Source organism: Ostreococcus lucimarinus, chromosome 4 (assembly GCF_000092065.1).
Source record: "Ostreococcus lucimarinus CCE9901 chromosome 4, complete sequence".
NCBI classification, from domain to species: Eukaryota; Viridiplantae; Chlorophyta; class Mamiellophyceae; order Mamiellales; family Bathycoccaceae; genus Ostreococcus; species Ostreococcus sp. 'lucimarinus'.
Window position 1 is genome coordinate 360,295 of NC_009358.1, and position 20,534 is coordinate 380,828.

The 20,534-nt window shown below is 62.2% G+C and overlaps 8 protein-coding genes across 8 annotated transcripts; 5 read left to right on the plus strand and 3 right to left on the minus strand.

The window, feature by feature from the left end:
• Positions 1 to 17: 17 nt before the first annotated feature.
• Positions 18 to 1,538, minus strand: OSTLU_31132 (predicted protein; the record flags this gene model as incomplete). The annotated part of the gene is made up of 1 exon (XM_001417449.1): positions 18 to 1,538. The coding sequence occupies one exon, from the start codon at positions 1,536 to 1,538 to the stop codon at positions 18 to 20; it is 1,521 nt and encodes a 506-aa protein (XP_001417486.1).
• A 583-nt stretch (positions 1,539 to 2,121) lies between these two features.
• On the plus strand, positions 2,122 to 4,224 carry OSTLU_24399 (SSS family transporter: sodium ion/solute). Its single transcript, XM_001417187.1, has one exon. It carries the CDS (start codon positions 2,312 to 2,314, stop codon positions 4,043 to 4,045), a length of 1,734 nt encoding a protein of 577 aa, XP_001417224.1. The 5' UTR covers positions 2,122 to 2,311; the 3' UTR covers positions 4,046 to 4,224.
• Positions 4,192 to 5,380, minus strand: OSTLU_31136 (predicted protein; the record flags this gene model as incomplete). The annotated part of the gene is made up of 1 exon (XM_001417450.1): positions 4,192 to 5,380. One exon carries the CDS (start codon positions 5,378 to 5,380, stop codon positions 4,265 to 4,267), a length of 1,116 nt encoding a protein of 371 aa, XP_001417487.1. The 3' UTR covers positions 4,192 to 4,264.
• A 1,359-nt stretch (positions 5,381 to 6,739) lies between these two features.
• Positions 6,740 to 14,860, plus strand: OSTLU_49314 (predicted protein; the record flags this gene model as incomplete). Its single annotated transcript, XM_001417188.1, has 2 exons — positions 6,740 to 8,644; positions 12,098 to 14,860. The coding sequence occupies exon 2, from the start codon at positions 12,110 to 12,112 to the stop codon at positions 14,858 to 14,860; it is 2,751 nt and encodes a 916-aa protein (XP_001417225.1). The 5' UTR covers positions 6,740 to 8,644; positions 12,098 to 12,109.
• A 138-nt stretch (positions 14,861 to 14,998) lies between these two features.
• Positions 14,999 to 16,003, plus strand: OSTLU_86989 (predicted protein; the record flags this gene model as incomplete). Its single annotated transcript, XM_001417189.1, has 1 exon — positions 14,999 to 16,003. The coding sequence occupies one exon, from the start codon at positions 14,999 to 15,001 to the stop codon at positions 16,001 to 16,003; it is 1,005 nt and encodes a 334-aa protein (XP_001417226.1).
• A 1,035-nt stretch (positions 16,004 to 17,038) lies between these two features.
• Positions 17,039 to 17,635, plus strand: OSTLU_5885 (predicted protein; the record flags this gene model as incomplete). Its single annotated transcript, XM_001417190.1, has 1 exon — positions 17,039 to 17,635. A coding segment is annotated over one exon (597 nt), but the record flags the coding sequence as incomplete, so codon positions are not given.
• A 166-nt stretch (positions 17,636 to 17,801) lies between these two features.
• OSTLU_36919 (predicted protein) lies at positions 17,802 to 18,293 on the plus strand (the record flags this gene model as incomplete). Its single annotated transcript, XM_001417191.1, has 1 exon — positions 17,802 to 18,293. One exon carries the CDS (start codon positions 17,802 to 17,804, stop codon positions 18,291 to 18,293), a length of 492 nt encoding a protein of 163 aa, XP_001417228.1.
• Positions 18,294 to 18,410: 117 nt separating this feature from the next.
• On the minus strand, positions 18,411 to 19,921 carry OSTLU_31144 (predicted protein). The gene has a single exon (XM_001417451.1). It carries the CDS (start codon positions 19,794 to 19,796, stop codon positions 18,426 to 18,428), a length of 1,371 nt encoding a protein of 456 aa, XP_001417488.1. The 5' UTR covers positions 19,797 to 19,921; the 3' UTR covers positions 18,411 to 18,425.
• Positions 19,922 to 20,534: the final 613 nt, after the last annotated feature.

Here is a 20,534-nt window from a genome sequence, read left to right on the forward strand (position 1 = left end):
CATTTTTGATGTACACGCTAGTCTACGATGCGTATGCTCGGCGGGTGATGCGCCACTGCGGGCGGTGCGGCGACGCGCGCGCGAGCGGTGCGCTCGGCGACGACGGCGACGGCGGGCGAGGCGACGACGGCGCCGTCAAAGGCGCCGATTTTCCAGTAAAACGCCGCCAAGAGGAGGACGACGGGCCAGATGAGCTCGAAGTTCGGACTGCTGGCGCAGTAGACGCACAACGCGTGGATGTGTTGTGCGATGCGATAGATGACGACGGCAGCGCGCGTCACACACGGGACGAGGACGTTTCGCGCGGCGGCTCGGAGGGCGAAGTAGACGCTGCCTCCGGGCGTGGCTTCTATGGCGAGATCGACGATTGGATCGTCTTCCTCTTCTTTAAACGTCTCCAGACGCCCGTGCGGTCCTATCGAGACGTCATGAAGATTGACGTGCTCGTGTGTTTCCGATTTCGTCGCGCGTCGGCGCGCATCCGATCGCATGGGCGCTTCGCCGACGACGGACATCGCGCGGCGATTCGCCGCCGGCCTTCGCCGCCGCGGACTTCCTAAATCTCCCGGTTCAAGGCTGTACACGGACGTCCCGTCGTCGGACATGTCGTCGACTCGACTGAGAATTTCGCCCAGATCGCTTTCGTCGTCAAACGCGCTGCCGTCTATTTGGTTCATGGCTTGCAGCCAGCGCTGCGTGGCGATTTGCCGCGACGCCTCTGAACGCGCGAGCTCGTCTTGAACGTTGGTGAGTTGTTCTTCAAGCTGCGCTCGACGCATGTTCTCATCGGCGAGCCAGACGATGAATCGTTTACGTCCACCGACGGATCCCATTTCCTCCTCGTCCTCGTCTTCTTGACCGAACTGAAATCGCATCTCGTCGACTATGCCCGACATCGCGTTTTCCACGATGGCGCTCAGTTCGTGATTGATGGCATCCGTGACGCTCGACACGACTTGCTCGCCCTCGCGCTTATTCGTCTGCAGCGCGGGCGAATCCATCGCGCGCTCTAACGCCGATTTCACCGTCTCCAGGACGAGCTTCTCGACTTTACCTTCCCATACCTTCACCGCCGCCGTCGTTCGCTCCAACGGCGTCCCGCCGTCTCTCCGCTCTTCGCCATCCACCTGCGAATTCGTCGTCACCGATTCCGGGGCGCCACCGCGATTCTCCGTTTCCATCACTTGCAACAACGTCGTGCGAAGCTCACCGATGATGTCCGCCGCCTGCGAAAGCTTCTTCTCTTGTTCGCGAACCGTCTCCTCGGCTTCTTCGGCGCGTCGCGTCGCGTCCTCGTCCCGCTCCTCCCCCGCCCCTCGTTCGTACTCGCTCAATTTCTCCTCCAACGCCCGTCGCGCTCGCCTTTCGCTCTCCACGAGATCGAACAGCTCCTTCACCGTCTCATCCAGCGCCTCCTCCTCCTCCTCCTCCTCGTCCCGCGTCGCCGGCGTCTCCGTCCCCCTCGCGCGCAATTCCTCCCCCAATCGCGCGTTCTCCTCGCTCAACCGCGCGTTCTCCCCCCGCTCTCGCGCCAACATCCGCACCGCCCCCCCCGCACCGTCCCTCGCGCCCTCCCATCCCGCCCGTTCCCTCGTCCCGTCTCGCCCGTCTCGCGCGTCCCGCGCGTCCCGCTTCAGCGCCTCTTCCGCCGCCCGCGTGCTCTCCAGCACGTCCTCCACGCGCACGCGCGCCCCGACCGTTCGTTCGCCCGCGTTCGCGCTTCCCTCGCGCGTCGTCGCGCGCTTCCCTCGCGTCGTCGCGCCGTCCCGTCGCTTCGCGCGCGTCGTCGCGCCGCGCGTCTCGCGATGGCGCGTCTTCCCCTCGTCGTCGCGGCCGACGAACGGGTACCGCGCCGACGTCGTCGGCATCGCGCGACGCGCGCGATCGATCGACGCGTCGTCGTCGAACACGCGCGTCGTCCGCATCGCGCGCCCGCGAGTGCGCGTCGCGCGCGAATGAATGGAATGAACGAATGCGCGTCGCGAATGCGCCGAAGTGGTAAGTCCGTGTGTGAGACTTAGTCTCGAATCGTCGCGCGACCGGTCCGTGTGTGCGACTCGACGCGCGTGAGACGCGCGCGACGGCGGCGGCGCCGGCGTCGAGGCGCGCGACGACGCGACGCGGTGAACGAGTGTGCGCGCGGCGACGCGCGTTCTGAGAATACATCGTCCGAACTTGATCACGGTAATACGTGCGAGAAGGATCACCGAACGTCGAGCGCGACGCGAGCGCATCGCGCGCGCATCGGGGCGCGGGGCGCAGAAGGAGGGATCGACGGCGACGAGAGCGACGCGCGAACGATACGGCGAGGATGGCGTACCCGACGCTGACGAGCGGGGCGGCGATCGCGACGGTGGAGGCGACGACGCTGTTTTTTTTCGTCGTCGCGATGGCGTTCGCGGTGCGGAGGGAGGATGGGACGCGGATGACGGCGACTGAGTTCGCGAGGGCGGCGAAGAAGCCGAACGTGCGATGGATGTCGGCGAAGAACTCGCTGCCGTGGCAACAGGTGGGGCTGTCGTACTTCGCGGGAGGTATGGGGGCGTGGGTGTACTACGGCACGACCGAGATGGGCGCGAACACGCGGTTGTCGTGGTGGGGGGTGTTCGGGTACTCGTTCGCGAGCGCGTCGCCGGCGATTTTGATGATCTTCATCGCGCCGACGATCAAGGCGTTCGTGGGCGACAAGAATGGGTTCTCGGTGACTGATTTCGCGCTCACGCGATTCGGTCGTTGCATGCAACTCGTCGCCGCGTTCATGAGCACGATGTATCTGTTCATCTTCTTGTGCGCGGAAATTTCCACCATCGCCAACGTCGCCGCGCTCTTCTCCGACGTGCAGGGTGCGGAATCCAAGTACTCTCGCGACGTCATTCTCGGCACGGTCTGCGTCATCACGCTTTCGTACACCATGATTGCGGGTTTACCCGCGTCCGTGATCACCGATCGCGTGCAAGGCGTGATGATTACCGGTTTCATGTTGCTCTTCAGCTGCGTCGTGCTCGCGAAGAACGAAGTCACCGCGACGCAGATGCGCGCGGTGTCCAAGTCCACCACGAACGGGTTTGTCGTCATGATCACTCTGATCATCGCTACCCTCGGCGCAGAATTATTCAACGCCGGTCAGTGGCAGCGCGTGTACGCCGCCCGTTCCACGCAAGATCTTCGCAAAGGTCTCGCGTTGGGCGCCGGTATGATTTTTGTCGTCATGTGGTTCTTCGGTATTCTCGGTGTCACCGCCGTGGCCAAGTACCGCGCCGATTTCGACGACTTCTCCAGGCTCCATTACCTTGCGTTCTTCGAACTCGCCGAAGGTCTCGCAAAGGGTTGGCACGTAATCATTCTGATTTTTGCAACCTCGCTTTGCGTGAGTTCGGTGGATTCCATCCAAAACGGCTTAACTTCTGTGTTATACCGTGACATCTTGAACTACGATCTTCCAGCAAACTCGGTGCGAGTAATTTGCGCTGCGTTGAATGTCGGTGCCATTTTCGTCGCCGTCGATAAGATTGACGTCTTGTCTCTCTTTTTGATGGTTGACTTGGTGTGCGCGCTCGCCGCGCCGGCGCTCTACCTCGGTCTCATCCGCAAAGACATCAACTCCTTCATCATCGCACCGACCGAGCTCGGTGCAATCATGGGCGTTGTGTGTGGCTGCATCGCCGTCATCGTTCAAGGCGCCGTCCTCGATTTGGACGGCGCGTGGACCGATAAGTACGGCGCGGTGCACTCCACCAGGGCCGCGGCCATGGTTAACCCGCCGATTGTTCACCGCGCGTGGGGTCCGTTTGGAAACTTTTGGCTTCCGGACGGCACAACCATCGAAGGCGGTGGCTTGCAAGCCTTTGGCGGCAAGCGCACTCTCCTCACGTTCATCCTCGCCGTCGTCTTCTCTGCTTTCGGTACCATGTTCTTCTCTTGGCTCGACGTGTACTTTCGCGGCGAATCCGCCCGTAAACCGTTGATTAAAGTCAAGTTGCTCAAGAAGGGCAGGACAGGCATCGAGGAGAAACCTCTCGAGGCAGTCGAGACGACGACGGTGTAAACGACAAGATTCGTACATTTCAAGATTCGGAGACAATCCTTTGGATTTTTTCCACCTTTTCTCACAAGCGGAAGACTCAACTCAGACTCACTTAGACGTAGCTCTTTTTTAGTTGCTCAGTCGTACGGTAGGTACTGTAGCCTCACTTCCAATAATATTTATATTTTCTACAAAACAAAGAATGTCGCTACTGCCGCGCTACTGCTACTATGCATGCTACTATGTGTACTGATTTCGCTTCGAGAACGCGTCGACGAGGACGTTTTGAGGCGTCTGCCATTCGGCGCGCACGAGCGTCTCGACGGTGCGCAACACGTCCTCTGCGCTCGTTTTCGTTGGATCGAGCTGCATCACAGACTTCATGTGAGGCAATAAATTGGGATTCCCAGCAAACAAATATTTCACGATGGATTTAATCTTCCCCACCTTGAAGGTCTCGAGCTCTTGCGCCTGGACGCCGCTCCCGCGCTTGCCGTTTGGTTTATTTTCCGTCTTGAACACCTCCGCCGCGAAAGTTCTTAAAAAGTCAATCACGAGCTCGACTTCGAACTCGCGCTCGAAGACATCATCGCTCACTCGCACAACTCCTTGAGCGTCCCGCGAGACTGTTGCAGCGATGCGTCGAAAGATTAATGGATCTTGCACCGCCCCGCGACCGAGCATGATGCCGTCCGCGTCGCTCACCCTGAGCAATTCAGCGGCGCGTTGCGGACTCGTGACGTCCCCATTCCCGAGCACCGGAATGTCCAAAACATCTTTCGCGAACGCGATTTCTTCCCAATTCGCTCGACCTGAGTACCCTTGCGCGCGCGTTCTCGCGTGTAGCGACACGAATCTCGCCCCCGCCTCGCGAGCCGCCAGCAAATTCTCCCGCAACAACGACGAATCGTCGTATCCGCTCCGAAGCTTCATCGTCACGTGCGCGCCGCTTCCTCTCGCCCCATCCGCCACCGCCTTCACGCACGCGTACACGTACTCGGGATCTCTCAACAGCGACGATCCCGCGCCTTTCCCCGTGACCACGTTCGCCGGGCATCCGCAATTCAAGTCGATTCGCGGCGCCGATTTCTCCGTCGCCAAATGTCTCGCCGCGAGCTCCAGCAACCACGGTTCGCTCCCCATGATCTGCGCCCCCAGCGGCACGCGCGCCGTCGCGTTGAATCTCAACTCATCCGCGTCGTAATTTGCGCACAGATTCTTCACCAATTTCGTCGGATCCGCGCCGTTCGGCAGCGCGCCCGGAATTCTGATAAACTCTCGACACGCCTCGTCGAAACCACCGGCGCCGTTCGCCGCGAGCGCGACGCGGAACCGCGCGTCGCCGAGCCCTTCCATCGGCGCCGCGAACGTCGGCACCGCGCCTCCGCGTCGACCGCGCGCGAACAGCGCGTCGTAGTCGAAGCGCGGCGGCGTCGACGCGCCGTCGGTGGACGCGGCGGCGGCGGCGGCGGCGCGCGTTCGAGCGTCGCGCGCGCGTCGCGCGCGCGCGCGAGGACGACCGCGCGAGGGCGACGATCGCGGCGCGCGCGAGGACGGCAGGGCGCGCATGCGGGCGCGTCGCGACGCCGCGCGCGTCGGAGTGTCGATTCGTCTGCCGAGTGTGCTATTTTGGGACGCGCGCGCGCGCGTCACTGCGCGGCGCGCGCGGCGCGTCGACGATCGAGGGCGGCGACGAGGCTTTAAAATTACCATGAACGTCGCGCGCGACCGGCCGACGGTGGCGGAGGCGTACGCGCGCGCGCAGGCGCGCGTGTGCGCGAGGCTGCAGAGAGAGCAGGAAGTCGCGCGGGCGTCGAGCGCGGTGCGCGCGGTCGACGACGACGCGCGCGCGCGCGACCGCGCGACGGTGGACGTCGTTCGAGTCGTTGAACGGGGCGAGGGATCGTCGAGGCATCCGCGACGGGTGGCTCGAGAGGAGATCGGCGCGTGGCGGGTGCGCAGACTGGCGACGCGGGACGAGCGCGCGGCGGCGTACGCGGCGGCGTGCGTCGAACACGGTGCGCGCGTCAGTTCGAGAGTGCTGCGACAGTTGGAGAAAAAGTACGCCGATGTGGCGTCTTCGGGTCTGGGGTCGAGCGGCGCGAAGGCGATCGCGGCGGGCGTGGCGGAGAACGCGACGATGGAGAGCCTAAACGTGAGTCGGAATCAAATCGACGACGACGGAGTCTCTGCGTTGTGCGCCGCGGCCGCGCGCGCGAAGGTTCTGCGGGCGCTGAATTTTAGTGAAAACAAAGTTTCGAGCGCGATCGCGCCCACGTGCGCGGAAGCGGTGAAAAAAATCAAGGTTTTGAATTTTTCGGCGTGCGGCGTCGACGACGCGTGCGCGACGGCGTTGTTCGCCGCTCTTCGGAGCAACACGTGCGGACTCGAAAGTTTGAATTTATCAAGGAATAAGTTGACCGATGCGAGTGGTCGATGCATCGGCGACGCCTTGGGCGCGGACATTTCGTTACGAGTTCTCAACGTGTCCTGGAACGCCATCGGCTCGGAGTGGTGCGCGCACGTGTCGCGCGGTCTGAAGCTGAACACGCGATTAGAATTCTTATCCTTGGCGTGGAACGGCATCGGTGACGAAGGTGGTAAACACATAGGTGACTCACTGAGCGTCAATCGATCGCTACTGGAGCTCGATTTATCGCGATGTCGATTGGGATGCGACGCGTCGATGGTCATAAGCGAAGGCTTGCGAACGAACGACGTGTTGACGACACTTCGACTAGATCACAACGCCATGGGCGAAGACGGCGGGCGGCACTTGATGTCCATGTTACTGGAAAACGATTGTCTCACAGTGCTGACGTGCTCGGGATCTTCTTTCGTGGACGTGCCGAAGAAGAAGAGGAAATCCACCACGAAACACGGCGTCGCGGCGTTCAATTCGCACAATCCAGACGGCCGATACACGCTAAATCTCGACGACACGGGTGAGCGCGCCATCGCATCAAAGTTGTGGCACTTAGAAAGCGAGAATCCTGGAAGCATGACGAGCGCTAAAAAGGTTCCTTCGGGTGTGGATGTGCTGGATGATTTCAAGCGCGAAGGCTTGAGCGGCGTCTCGCGCGGCGTGATCGAGATTCAATTCGTCACGAGCGCAGCGCGTTTGGCGAGACGGCCTGTGGTCATCGAAGACGAAGACTTTGAAAATATCTTGAGGCAACTTCGAAGCAATCGGCTTTCAGACTTCGAGCGGCTCAGTCGACTCATGCTGTTTTGCCGCAGCTACTACTTTGAAACCTCGCACGCCGCGAAACTTCTAGATACCTTTATTCTCGAAGGCACCGATCGCTTACAAGCCGCCTCAGCTATTTACGCGCGCTTACTTGATGCTGAAAACGCTGAGAAGATGTTCACATCGAAGTTTGAGTTCGAAAAGCTTCGGAACATACTTGGTTCTTACGCACATTTTCGCGCGGCGAATCCCACAGGGCGGTACGATTTAAACTTAGCTGTCGACATAGACAGAACGATCGCTTCGACGATGATGGACAGCGCAACGTTCGAAGGGCGACGCCGAACGTGGCGAAACGTGCGATTGAATCGGACGCGAATCACGGATGTGATGCCGTCAGGTGTTCCCGAGTCGCTCATGCGATGCATGCCAAACGTCGGCACGCTCGAATTCGATTACACGAGCAACATTCGCGCGTCAGAAAGCGCGATGGCGGAAACCGATGAGAAACTTCACACGTTTCTGCATTCAGTCGCAGTCTTGACCAACTCAACGAGCGAATGGGCGGCCGTGAGATCAGTGAGGGCGCTTTACGCTCTTCGCGAGGCTTCGGTGCGCGTGCACGTGAACGCACGTCAATACCAGAGAGTATGCGACGCTTTTCCACCCGGTCCCGATCGCGTAGAGGCGGCCGTGATCTTATTCAATCGCGTGATCGACCACGCCAACGTACCCGCCGTCGTCGGTCGGTATTCAAGTTTCGAGCAAAGTATTTTTGGCGCTCGCATGGGATGGAGAAACGTCCTCGGCGATTCGCCGCAGGCGTTCACGATGCACTACAGACTCGATCTGAACTGCGACGAGCAAGCGAGCGTGGCGAAGCACTTAGTCAGCGCCGCGGTGCGTGATTACAAAGACGTTCAAGTCATACGTAACGTCACCATCAACGGTCGAAGACTTCCTCGCGATCCCGTCGAGGACGACACCCTTTGGAGCGTGCTCACCGCCGAATCCTTCACCCCCGTGCTCGAATTCGACTACTTCGGCGCCGACGTCTGGGACGTCGTCCGTCGAGAGTTAAACATCACCGAAATCCCCGACGAAAAGCCCGAGCGCGAGGCCGCGCTCAAGCGTCTCGCCTCCCGGCTCGCCTTCCTCCGAGCGTCCACCCTCCAGTGCGCCTGGATCGAGCTCGCCGCCGCCGACGCCGCCCTCCCTCATCCAACCGGCGACGCCTCGTGGCGCAAATCCTGGCACGAAACCCTCCGAATGATTTGTCGCACCGAGCACTCCCACAGCTCTAAATCTCCGCTCCGTCTCATCTTCGACTTCCTCGACGCCGACGGTTCCGCCTCCCTCTCCATCGACGAATTCGTCGCCGGCGCCTCGAGCGCCCTCGGCCGTCCGATCCCTCGCGCTTTGCTCGCGCCGTACTTCGACCCGCGCCACTTCACCGACGACAGGCACTTGGGCGTCGTTTCTTTCGACGTTTTCGAGGCGATTTGCGTGGAGAATTTCGCGTGATCGCGCGTCGAGATTTCATCAACCAGACGTTAAGCGCGGGCGCGGCGAAGAGCGACGCGCCGCGCGCGTTTCGAGAGCATCGCTTCGCCGCGCCGCGTCTCGCTCGAGCCACCCTGGATGTGGCGACGCACTCCTCGCCTCGGCATCAATCAATCAATCGATCGATCGCTCGCTCGCTCGTCGACCGCGTCGGCCCTGCGCGCGTCGCGGACGCGCCCGATGTCGCGCGCGCATCAACGCGCGTCCGCGGTGCCCGCGCGCGCGCGCGCGCGCGCGTCCGCGACGCGGCGCGCGCGCGAGCGACCGGGACGCATCCGACCGGGACGCGGTGACGTCGCGGTCGCCGGCGCGCGAAACGTCGCGCTCGACGCGTTCGGACGCGCGCGCGCGCTCGAAAACCGCGCGCGCGAACGATGGACGGCGACGAGCGACGCGCGCGCGCGCGCGCGAGGGCGCGGACGGGCGAACGCGACGGGGGACGAGGACGTGGACGCGGCGCTGGCGCTGCTGGCGACGACGTCGTCGGTGGATGAGGCGATCGAGGACGACGCGATGACGACCACGGGGACGAGGATCGTGCGCGTGAGCGATTCGGTCGAGCGCGGGGGGCGGAGATTGAAGAGACGGCGAAGGAGACGGCGGGACGCGTACGACGCGCTGCGCGGGGAGTTTGATAAACCAAAGTTGCTGCGATTCTTTCGACGACGACCGTTGCAAGTCGCGGGACGGTTGGCGACGATCATTCGAGTCGGACGACGGGTGATAAAAAGCTGGAAGAAGCAGGAGGATTGGGCGCCGGAGAAGCGCACGCGGGGGGCGGAGTTGAGAGCGGCGATGACGCGCTTGGGGCCGGTGTTTGTGAAAATCGGGCAGACGCTGTCGCAGCGTCCGGATTTGATCGGGGAAGAGGCGGCGGATGAATTGAAGTTGCTGCAACAAAGTAATGAGCCGTTTCCGGATCGGTTGGCGTGGAGAACGATCGTGGAAGATTTGGAATGGGATGGGCCCATCGCGCCGAATCACGCATACGTCGGCGTGAACCCAGACGCAAAGCCTTTGTTCGCAGAATTTAGCGCGAAACCCATCGCCGCGGCGTCATTAGGACAAGTTTACAAGGCAAAGACGTGGGAAGGTGAAGACGTGGCGGTGAAGGTGCAAAGACCGAAGGTGATGCGACAAGTTGCCCTCGACTGGACGTGCTGGTCGCTCTCCCTTTCGACGCTCAAGCGCTTGTGGGGGACCACGACGGAGCTCGACGTCATCGCCGATGAGGTCGGGCAAGGCGTTTGGCAAGAACTGGACTACACGCAAGAGGCGGCGCACATGGACGAGTTCAACGAGCGGCATAAGTGGTTGGGTTTCGTTCGCGCGCCAGAGTGGCTGCCGCAGTACACGGGACCAGAGGGTCGAGCGAGAATACTCACCACAGAGTGGATCGATGGCAATCACATCGCGGATTTAACTCAAGAGAAAAAGCTCATCATGGCGCAAATGGCGGTCGAAGCGTGCGTGGCGCAGCTGATTTACACTGGTTTTGTCCACGCGGATCCGCACGAAGGGAACATGATGCTCGACAAAAACGACATGCTCGTATTTTTGGATTTCGGGCTCATGAGCGAAGTGGAGCCTTTCATCATGGAAGGCTTCGCAAAGGGCATTCAGCACATGATTTCCGGGAACTGGGAGGGTTTAGTGTTGGTTTTCCAAGAGGTTGGCTTCACGCCAAAGGAAGGTTTCTTGAAGCGCGACGACCGCAGCGACACGTACAAACCGGCGACGTTGGAAGAGATGACGGCGGCGGTGGCGAAGACTTTGTCCTCGGAAGAAGGTGGTCAAAGTCGTTTTGGTGCGCTCGCGACCGGATTGGCCAAGCTCAGCGCGAACTTCAAGTTCCTGACGCCGCCTTACATCATCCTTCTCATCAGAACGTTTTTGACGCTCGAAGGCATCGCGGAGAAGGCGGATCCGAATTTTAACATTTACACCGCAGCGTTACCGTACGCTATTCGACGTGCCATGGCGCCTTCAACGCCGGAAGGTCAAAGAGCGATGCGCGAGACGTTTTTGAACGAGTCCAACGAGTTGCGATGGGATCGCATGGAAGAGCTCGTGTTGAACGACACGGTGGACGAAGACGAGACACCCGCCACTGAAGTATCGACGACGGATACCGAGAGCGACGTGTTCGGCGATAGCCAAGCGCTCATGGCGCAGCGCAGCAAAGAGGTTGTCGGTAGACTCTTGGGCTCGACCGAAGGTACCGCGTTGCGTCGCGTCGCGTTCGCGGCTAACACGGAACAAATCGTCGAGTACTTATCCGGTCCTCAAGGCACGGCGCTGCGCGCGAAGAGCATCAGAATGCTCAGCCGTACGCTCCAAGATCTTTGGACCGCTCGGCGTTTTGTGCGCCGAAATCCAGTCAAAGTCGCCGCTTTGCCGGTGTGGCCCGAATCCGACGAAGCGCGTCGCATTCGCGAACGCCAGGATCGCGCCCAAAAGCGCGCTCTTTCTTTTCTCTTCGGCACGCACATGTCGCGATTGATTCGCAAGCCCATCTTACTATTACGCGCCCTCGCGTTGAGCGCGCACATCGTGGCCTCCGCCTTCGTCTACGCCCTCGCGGTCACGGTTTGGGACACCATCAAATGGGTCAACGGTTTCACGCCTTGGGGATTCGTTTGGGCGCGTTTCGTCGCCTCGCGCTTGGACACATCCAAGCCCGCGTAGCGACACCGCGATCGAACCCGCGATCACCACATCGATATTACATACCATAGATTTAATACGCAATAGACGCGACGCTCAATCCTTCCTCCCTCGCGCGTCTCGCGCGTCTCGCCTCGCGTCTCTTCGTCTCGCGCGTCGCGACAGCCGCGCGTCGGTTTCAAACGCATCCGCACGTCTCGGCGCGCGCCGTCTCGACGCGCGTCATGCGCGCGCCGCCCGAAATCCCGCCCAAGGGACAAAAAACAATCAGCAGTTTCTTCGCGCCGAATCCGCGGCCGTGCGCGGCGTCGTCGCGACGCGCGTCGAGCGAAACCGCGACGCGCGATGCGGCATCGCGAACGAACGATGACGACGAAAACGCGCCGCCGGCGGCGAAGCGCGCGAAGACTCGCGACGCGGACGATCGCGAGGATGACGTTGAGCTCACCGACGACGCGCGCGCGGACGAGGGACGACGGCGCGAGGACGCGGACGCGGACGAGGACGACGCGCGGGCGACGCTCGAGCGACTGAAACCGTCGTCGCCGACGACGCGCGCGAAGTTTATTCAAAAGCTCTCGCTCGATCGACGACGACGAGATTTAGAGGTCGATGCGGATGGAAAGACGAAGGATGGCGCGGGCGCGTCGGAGACGGGGACGAAGATGACGCCGTTGGAACAGAGCGTGAAGACGTTCAAGGCGAAATATCCGGGGACGATGCTGATGATCGAAGTCGGGTACAAGTATCACTTTTACGGCGATGACGCGCGGGATGCGAGCAAGGTTTTGGGAATATTCGCGTATCAGTCGAGGAACTATCTCACGGCGAGCGTGCCCGTGGTGCGGTTGAACGTGTACGTGCGACGGTTGGTCAAGGCGGGGTATCGAGTGGGGGTGGTGAAACAGACGGAGACGGCGGCGTTGAAGGCGAGCGGGGAGACGGGGAATAAATCGGGGCTGTTTGAACGGAAATTGGTTGGATTGTACACGAAAGCGACGTTAGACGCGGGAGCGGCGTTGTCGGACGCGGGCGACGACGGGGAAAAGTCGAGCATGGCGTCGGGGGTGTTGTCGAATCATTTGTTGTGCGTCGCCGAGGATCGCGTCGCGGGCGGGGCGTCGACGTCGGCGTCGACGCGCGTGGGATTGGCGGCGATTGAAACAAGCACCGGGGACGTACTGAGTGGAGAGTTCATGGACACCATGCAACGACCTGGGTTGGAGTCGCGGTTGTTGTGCATTTCACCCGCGGAGATCGTTCTCGTGGAACCAATTAGCGAACCGACGGCGCGTTTAATCAAGGCGATGTACGGTTCAGGCGCGAACGCGGCGCGCGTGGAGCGCGTGACGCGAGACGAACTCACTGGCGTCACGCTTACCGGTACCAAGGCGGAGGAGGCGACACCCTTGGTGCACACCGCACTCTGCGCGGGCGCCAAGTATCTGAGAGAATTCGGACAAGCTGATATTCTTCATCTCGACGCCGCGTTTCGCCCGCTCGAGGGCGCGGACGAAATGAAACTCTCGCCGAATGTTTTGCGTCAACTCGAGGTTTTGACGTCTTCCGCGGGAACGTACAAGGGAAGCTTACTTTGGTTGATGAATCACACCGTCACACCCATGGGTGGTCGCTTGCTGCGTCACTGGGTGAGTCATCCACTGCGTTCAAAGTCCGCCATCGAAGGCCGACTGGACGCCGTCGACGCGCTGCGCGAGTTGACGTCGTTTGAGGAAGGATCGATGATGGACCACGACAAAGTGAGTCACAACACGTTCAACGGATTGAAGATTCAACTAAAACAGCTCCCAGATCTCGAACGAAGTCTCGCGCGCGTGTTTCACGGCACGGCAACGCCCGGTGAGTTCGTCGGGGCTTTGACGTCGCTCGCAAAATTCAGCGAGTCGTGCGCAGCGATGCGCGCGAGCGTCTCTGGGGAGATCAAGTCGACGTTGCTGGAAGCGCAAATCGAAGCCGTCACCGATCCTCTTCTTCACGCGTTAGCAGACCAGTTTTTGAACGCGCTGAATCTGGAGATTGCGTGCGTGGACAAGCCTTCGAAGACGAAGATTGGACTCTTCAAGGACGACGCGGAAAGCTTTCCGGATTTGCACGCCGCCACTGCGGCGGTGGAGGAGGCGAAGCGCGCGATGGACGATTTACTCCCGGAACTGCGCCGTAAGCTCGGCATGCCGCGTCTTGGTTACACCACCGTAGGCGGTGTTGGCGGCGGCGAGTGGCTCATCGAAGTCCCCATGGATCGCTCGTGTCCGACGACGTGGATCAAGGTGAGTTCGAACAAGAGCAAAAAGGTTGTACGCTACCACCCGCCGGAAGTCACGGAAGCGGCGGCGGCGTTAGAATGCGCGAATGAACGACACATGTTTGCCGCCGATGCGGCATGGAAAGAATTTCTGTCGTCGTTTCGAGACAACTACGCCGCTTTTCGATCGGCGACGTCGGCTGTGGCGACGTTGGACGCGTTGCACGCGTTGGCGATTCTGTCAAGAAACGAAGGATACGTCCGACCAGAATTGCTCGACGATTCCGCGCCACCATCTCTGCACGTTGTCGATGGTAGGCATCCAGTGCTCGACGCGCACCTTTTGGATGACTTTGTGCCAAACAGTATCGACCTCCACGGCGACCGTACGCGCGCTCTCGTGATCACCGGACCAAACATGGGTGGGAAGAGTTGCTACATTCGTCAAGTGGCGTTGTTGAGCGTGATGGCGCAGGTCGGGAGTTTTGTTCCAGCAAAACAGGCCCGCCTCACAGTGCTCGATGCAATCTACACGCGCATGGGAGCGAGCGACAATCTCGCCATGGGTTCATCGACTTTCCTCGAGGAAATGTCCGAGGCGTCAAACATTTTAGAAATGTGCACGCCGAGATCGCTCGTCATCATGGACGAACTCGGTCGAGGGACGTCGACGCACGACGGCGTCGCCATCGCGGCCGCCACGCTCGAACACCTCGTTCGAGATGCAAAGTGTTTCACGCTATTCGTGACGCACTACCCATCGGTCGCGCGCGACGTGCAAGCCAAGTACCCGACGCACTGCGCGTCGTGCTTCACGTCGTACGTCGAACTTGAAGGTTCGTCGGAGGAAATGCCGCGAATTCAATTCCTGTACAAGCTCACCCCGGGCGTCGCCCATCGCTCGTTCGGTTTAAACGTGGCTCGCATGGCGTGCTTACCGCCCGCGGTGATTCAATCCGCCGGCGTCAAGGCTTCCGAATTAGAAATCACCACCGCTCGTCGAGCGCTCGCTCGTCGAGCGTTCAACCGCGAAACCGCCGACGCGTGCGCCTCGGCGACGTCCTCCGTCCTCGCCGCCATCGCCTCGGGCGATCACGCCACCATGATCGCCGCGCGTGCGGCCGCCACCGCCGTCCCCGACGCTCGCGTCTGAGCGCTCGCGTCTCCTTTCCTCTTCGCGCGTTCGTCGTCTTCGTCCCGTCGTCGTTGTCAGTGTCAACGAAAAGCGCGCGAACCGCCGCCGCGCGCGCGTCGTCCACACTCGCGCGCGCTCGCCCCCGCGCTTCCCGCGATGGGCGCCGACGACGACGCGCGCGCCGCCGCCGTCGCCGGCGACGTCCGCGCGTTCCTCGCGCTCGTCGAGCGCGGCGCCGACCCGACGACTCGGGACGAAAACGGCGCGCACTGCCTGCACCACGCGGCGGCGGCGAACTGCGCGGCGATCGTCGATCATCTGCTCAGCGCGGGCGTGCGATGGAACGACGTCGATGACGACGGTGACTGCGCGGGACAGTACGCGAGCGGACACGGACACGCGGAACTGGCGCGAGCGATGATGGACCACGCGACGGCGAGCGAGGTGCGGGACGGCGAGGCGTCGATGTCGGCGACGAAGGGCGCGAGCCGAAGGAACGAAGAGAGCGAGAAATATTTAGCGACAAAGGTGAGGTATAGCGGTGATGATAAATTGTTGGACGAGCGCGGAGACGCGGTGATGATGAGCTGGGAGGCGCCGTTGATGGAGGCGCACGCGGACGCGCTGTGCGAGACGAACGGCGACGTTATGAACGTCGGTTTCGGCTTAGGGATCATCGATGGATGCATTCAGGCTCGAGAGCCGAGGAGTCACACGATCGTGGAGGCGCATCCGGACGTGCGGGCGCACATGACGCGCGCGGGATGGGATTCGAAGGCGGGCGTGCGCGTGGAGTTTGGACGGTGGCAAGACGTGCTGCCGAGACTCGTGGAGGAAGGTCGAAAGTTTGACGCGATTTATTTCGACACGTACGGGGAAGAGTACGACGACATGCGTCGGTTTCACGCCTTTTTGCCCAAACTTTTGCGCGAGGGCGGGCTGTACAGCTACTTCAACGGCATGTGTCCCGACAACATTTTCTTTCACATGGTGTACAATCGCGTCGCCGAGGTCGAGCTCGGAGCTTTGGGTCTCAAGGTGACGTTTGAGATGAAATCCATCGACACCGCGGATGCGAAGATTTGGGAGGGCGTCACCCGTCGATATTGGTGGGGCGACAAGTACTTCTTACCCAAGTGCGTGTTCCGAGGCAAAGTTTAGAGCGACGTCGACGCGCGCGTCTCCGCGTAGACGGTATAAAGTTACAATCAGCTTACAAGCTCACAAGCGCGGATGCATTCTCTGACTCGCGACTCGCGACGTCTTCGTCCTCGGCGAGCTCAAAAACTCGACCGCTTCCTTGACGCTCTTCAAATCGAACGCGTCGCGCGCGTTCGTCTCGTCGCGCGCTCTCGCCTTGGCCGCGACTCGCAACAGTTTTTCGAGCGTCGTCTCGTCGATCCGCGCGCGCGTCTCGCGTCGAAACGCGCGCGCCTCGCGCGGTCGCGCCGCGCTCGCTCGATCGTTTTCGTTCGTCCTCGTCTTCCCGCTCGCGAACGCGCCGTCTCGCGTCGTCGTCCTCCGCGCGTCGCGCGTCGCCACGCTCCTCGCGCTGTCCACCACGTCCCTCGCCGCCGCGCGCGACGCCCGCGGAATCTCCAGCGCCGTCGGCGCGTCGCGCGTCGCCGCGACCCGTCTCGGCGGTCCGAGCGGCGATCCGCGCGCGCGTCCGCGCGTCGTCGTCGTCGCCGTCGCCGTCGCGTCGCGTCGCGCGTTCCGCGGGGTCGTCGACAGCGCCGCCGCCGCCGCCGCCGCCGCCGCCGCCGCCGCGCGCGCGCGCGCGATCGCCGCCGTCGCCTCCGCGCGAAGCGCGTCGCCGTCCATCGCGCGTCGCGGCGTCGCGGCGTCGACGAGTGCGGCGTCCGTCGATGCGATGCGACGCGTCACTTCGACGCGCCGTCGACGCTCGCCGCGATGCCGCCGACGCTCGCGCGGTCGACCGCGGCGCCGACGCGCGTCGTCGCGTCGTCGCGCGCCTCCGCGCGCGTCCGAGCGCGTCGCGTCGTCGCGTCGTCGCGCGCGCGGGACGACGGCGCGAGGTTCGCGACGACGCCGACGACGGCGTCGCGGCGCGCGTGGACGCGCGCGATCGAGACGCGCGCGCGAGGAGACGCGCGGGCGGCGCACGTCGCGCGCGCGCAGACGCCGAGCGCGGAGACGAAGACGGAGGGACGCGGGCCGGGGGGCGCGGGACGCGGCGGCGGCGGGTCGAGCGACGGCGACGGCGACGACGAGTACGTCGTCGACGTCGACTACCCGGAGTGGGTGCCGGAGTTTTTGAGGTTTAATCGAGAGGATATAGCGACGGTGTTGATCACGTTCGCGGTGTCGCTGGGATTCAGACACTTTGTGGCGGAGCCGAGGTACATTCCGTCGCTGTCGATGTATCCGGTGTTCGACGTCGGCGATAGGTTGATCGCGGAGAAGCTGACGTATCGGTTCAATCGCGAGCCCATGGCGGGAGACGTGGTGATCTTTAATCCACCGAAGACGCCGAAAACGATGAAGGTGAGCAATGAGGTGTTTATTAAGCGCGTCGTGGCGGTGGCGGGCGATACGGTGCAGGTCAAGCGCGGCGAGCTCTTCGTCAACGGCGTCTCGAGAGGGAAAGAGTTAAAGCTCGAGCCGATCAAGTATCAGTACGGCCCGTTCACCGTGCCCGAGGGCGACGTGTTCGTGATGGGCGATAACAGAAACAATTCTTTCGACTCCCACGTCTGGGGACCGCTGCCGAAAAATCGCATCATCGGCCGCGCCACGGCCAAGTATTGGCCGCCGAACAAAATCGGCGGATTACCGTCCTACGCCGCCGCCTCCGTGGGCGCTCCCGAACTGAAATAACCAACCGCACCGTTGAGCCACCGCGATTCGCGCGCTCGAGCGCGGACCCGCGCGTCGTCCGCGCGTCCCGCGAGCGCGTCGCTCGTCGCGTCGCACTCGTCGCCTCGCGTCGACGACGATGACCGCCATCGCTCGCGTCCACGCCCGCGCCGTCGCGCCCGCGCGCCGCGCGCGCGCGAGACCGCACCGCGCGTCGATCGCGCGCGTCGCGTCCGCGCGTCAGTGCGCCCGCGTCGCGACGCGCGCGAACGCATCGACCGATGACGTCGAGACGACGTCGACGAGCGCGGCGACGACGCCGGACGACGACGTGCCGATCTGGGAGCGCCGCGAGCTCGAGCGCAAGGCGGCGGACGCGAAGGGCGGACTTCCGTGGCCGGCGTACCTGCTGCTGAGCGTGATCGTGCTGATCGCGGCGACGGGGTCGATGTTCGAGTACGCGTATAAAAATCCAATCTTCGGCGTCGTCGGCGCGGATTCGGGGCTGTACGCGCCGATTTTGGGATGGTTCGTGTTCACGGGGTTCCCGCTGGCGGGATTCTTTTGGAAGAAAGGGATCGATGGGGCGAACGAGGCGAGCGAGGCGCAGGATAAGATGGATGGGTACTGAGCGCGCGCGTCGCGACGCGCGCGGTTTGGGTTTGGATAACGTCGAACAGAGACGCGTCGTTTTAATCCTAGTCACGAAAGCCTTAGAATTATTAAAATCTCTACCCGTTCGCTCGCGCGCCGCGAACCGAAATCATCTCTTTTTACCCGCCATCACGAGCGCGGTCGTGGAGATGATGCAAATCGTCGCCAAGACTTTTTGGGCGTCGTCGACGAGAGGATCGCCGGCGTGTCTGTTGACGCCGAGCGACTCGCGAACGTTTTCGAGATTCCAGGCGTACAAAAAGTAGCCGAAACACAACAACCACAGGACGATTCTGGTCGCCATGGGAATGGAGTCGTCCTCTATTTGCTCCTTGCGCATGCGTTCGGTTTCCTTGGCGATGATTTCGTCGCACGCCTCCTCGAGAGCCTCGATGCGCGCCATGGTCTCCTCGCCGTTCGGATCGCTCTTCGGGTCCACCTTGTGCACGAGTTCGTTGGCGAAGTGCTTGAAGCCGCTCGCTAACTCGAGCATGTTGTTGCACTTGAGCATGATGCGCGCGCTCAGGCCTCGGCGAATCTTGACCACGCCCTTGAAGACGTTTTCGTTGCCGTAGCACTCGGCCAACGTCGCGATGGCCATCACCTGAGGAATGGCGCAGAACCGGAAGATGGAGATCTCCTTGACTCGGCTCATGTACTTTAAGCAATCCAACGAGTGCGACAGGGCGTTGGTGATCAATTCGTTCATGCACTGCACCGCCTTTTCGCGGTTTTCCTCGTGTTGCAAATCGTCGAGCTCTTCGGCGTACTTGCTCCACACGCTCCTAGGCCAGAACATTCGCGGCGCGGGAAGCTCCTGAATGTCTTCCAAGTAATCGCGAATGATGTTCGTCTTCTGTAAAAACAATCCCATGGCGTTCGAGAGCTTTTCCTCGCCCACAAACTCCGCGCTCTCCATCTTCGACACCCCCCACAAGTTGGACAGACCGATGCCGACCAAGCCCGCGACGTAGTGGCAATACTCGTCGAAATCCGCCATGTCCATCACCTCCTTCTCGATAAACTTCGCCATCCCGTGCCCCATTCGCTTGGTGATGTCCGCGATCACCGTTCGATACTCCTTCTTCAATCCCAAGAACACCGACGTCACGCGCGGATAATTCTTCATCAAATCCTTGTAGTGCTTCTCCCCGCAATCCGCGCTATAATTCGCGTCGTAAATGTACTCGTGAAACGCGAGCAGATCCGGCACCTTCCTCTCGATCGGTATGCTCATGTCGTCCTCCACCGTGTCCAGCGCTCGAAGCACGAGATAAAACACGCACACCGCGTCTCGCAGCTCCGCGTCCAGCCGCTGAATCACGATCGCGAACGATCTCGACACCTTATTCAGCACGTCGTAGCAGTACGCCAGATCCGGATCCTTCGGCAATCTCTTCGCCGCGTTCGCCATCATCTTCACCCGCACCAGCGGCGCGACGTCCCCCGGGTGCGACAGCACCGCCCGAAGCGCCCCCATCCGTCGCGTCGCGCGTCTCGCGACCGAATCCGCGACCGGGTCGTCGGACGATCGATCCGCGTTCGAATCGTTCGTCGCGACGCGCGCGATCGATCGCGTCGACTCGACGCCGGACGACCCGTCGACGTCTGCCGCGCGTCCCGCCGGCGCCGGATCGACGACGCGCGACCGCGCGTGCGCGTTCGCGGGCTTCTATGTAGACACTTACCTCGCGATACTACGTCATACTGCATCGTACTGCGCACCCTGAAATATCTATGAAACCCGAAAGTTGCGACCACGCGCCTTATCCGCCGCCCGGATCGCGCGGCATTTTTATCCGGCGCGCGCGATAAAAATGACGTCGACGCCATCTCATGGGCTTAATCGCACGCTGAATGCGAACGCGCGACGCGCGCGACGCGCGCTCGTCGTCGATCGCGCGAACGGGACGATCGCGTCGACGAACGGCGCGGCACACACGCGCGCGAGCACGCGCGATCGACGACGAGCGCTCGCGCACGGATCGTCGAGTCGAGTCCGAGCGCGCGCGCGATCTCGCGAGTCGCGGGCGCGCGAACCGGGACGATGGCGATGCGCGCCAGCGTCAGCGCGCGCGCGGCGATCGCGACGACGACGGTGCGCGCGCGACGCGACGCGCGATGGACGCGCGAGAAAACGCGCGGGGACGCGGAAAGCGCGCGCGAGGGTTCGGATGGGATCGGCGCGCGCGATCGGGCGCGCGCGACGCGGGCGAAG

Excerpts from the sequence above, each read along its gene's own strand:
- OSTLU_24399 (XM_001417187.1), top strand. The coding sequence starts at position 2,312 with ATGGCGTACCCGACGCTGACGAGCGGGGCGGCGATCGCGACGGTGGAG.
- OSTLU_31144 (XM_001417451.1), bottom strand. The coding sequence starts at position 19,796 with ATGGGGGCGCTTCGGGCGGTGCTGTCGCACCCGGGGGACGTCGCGCCG.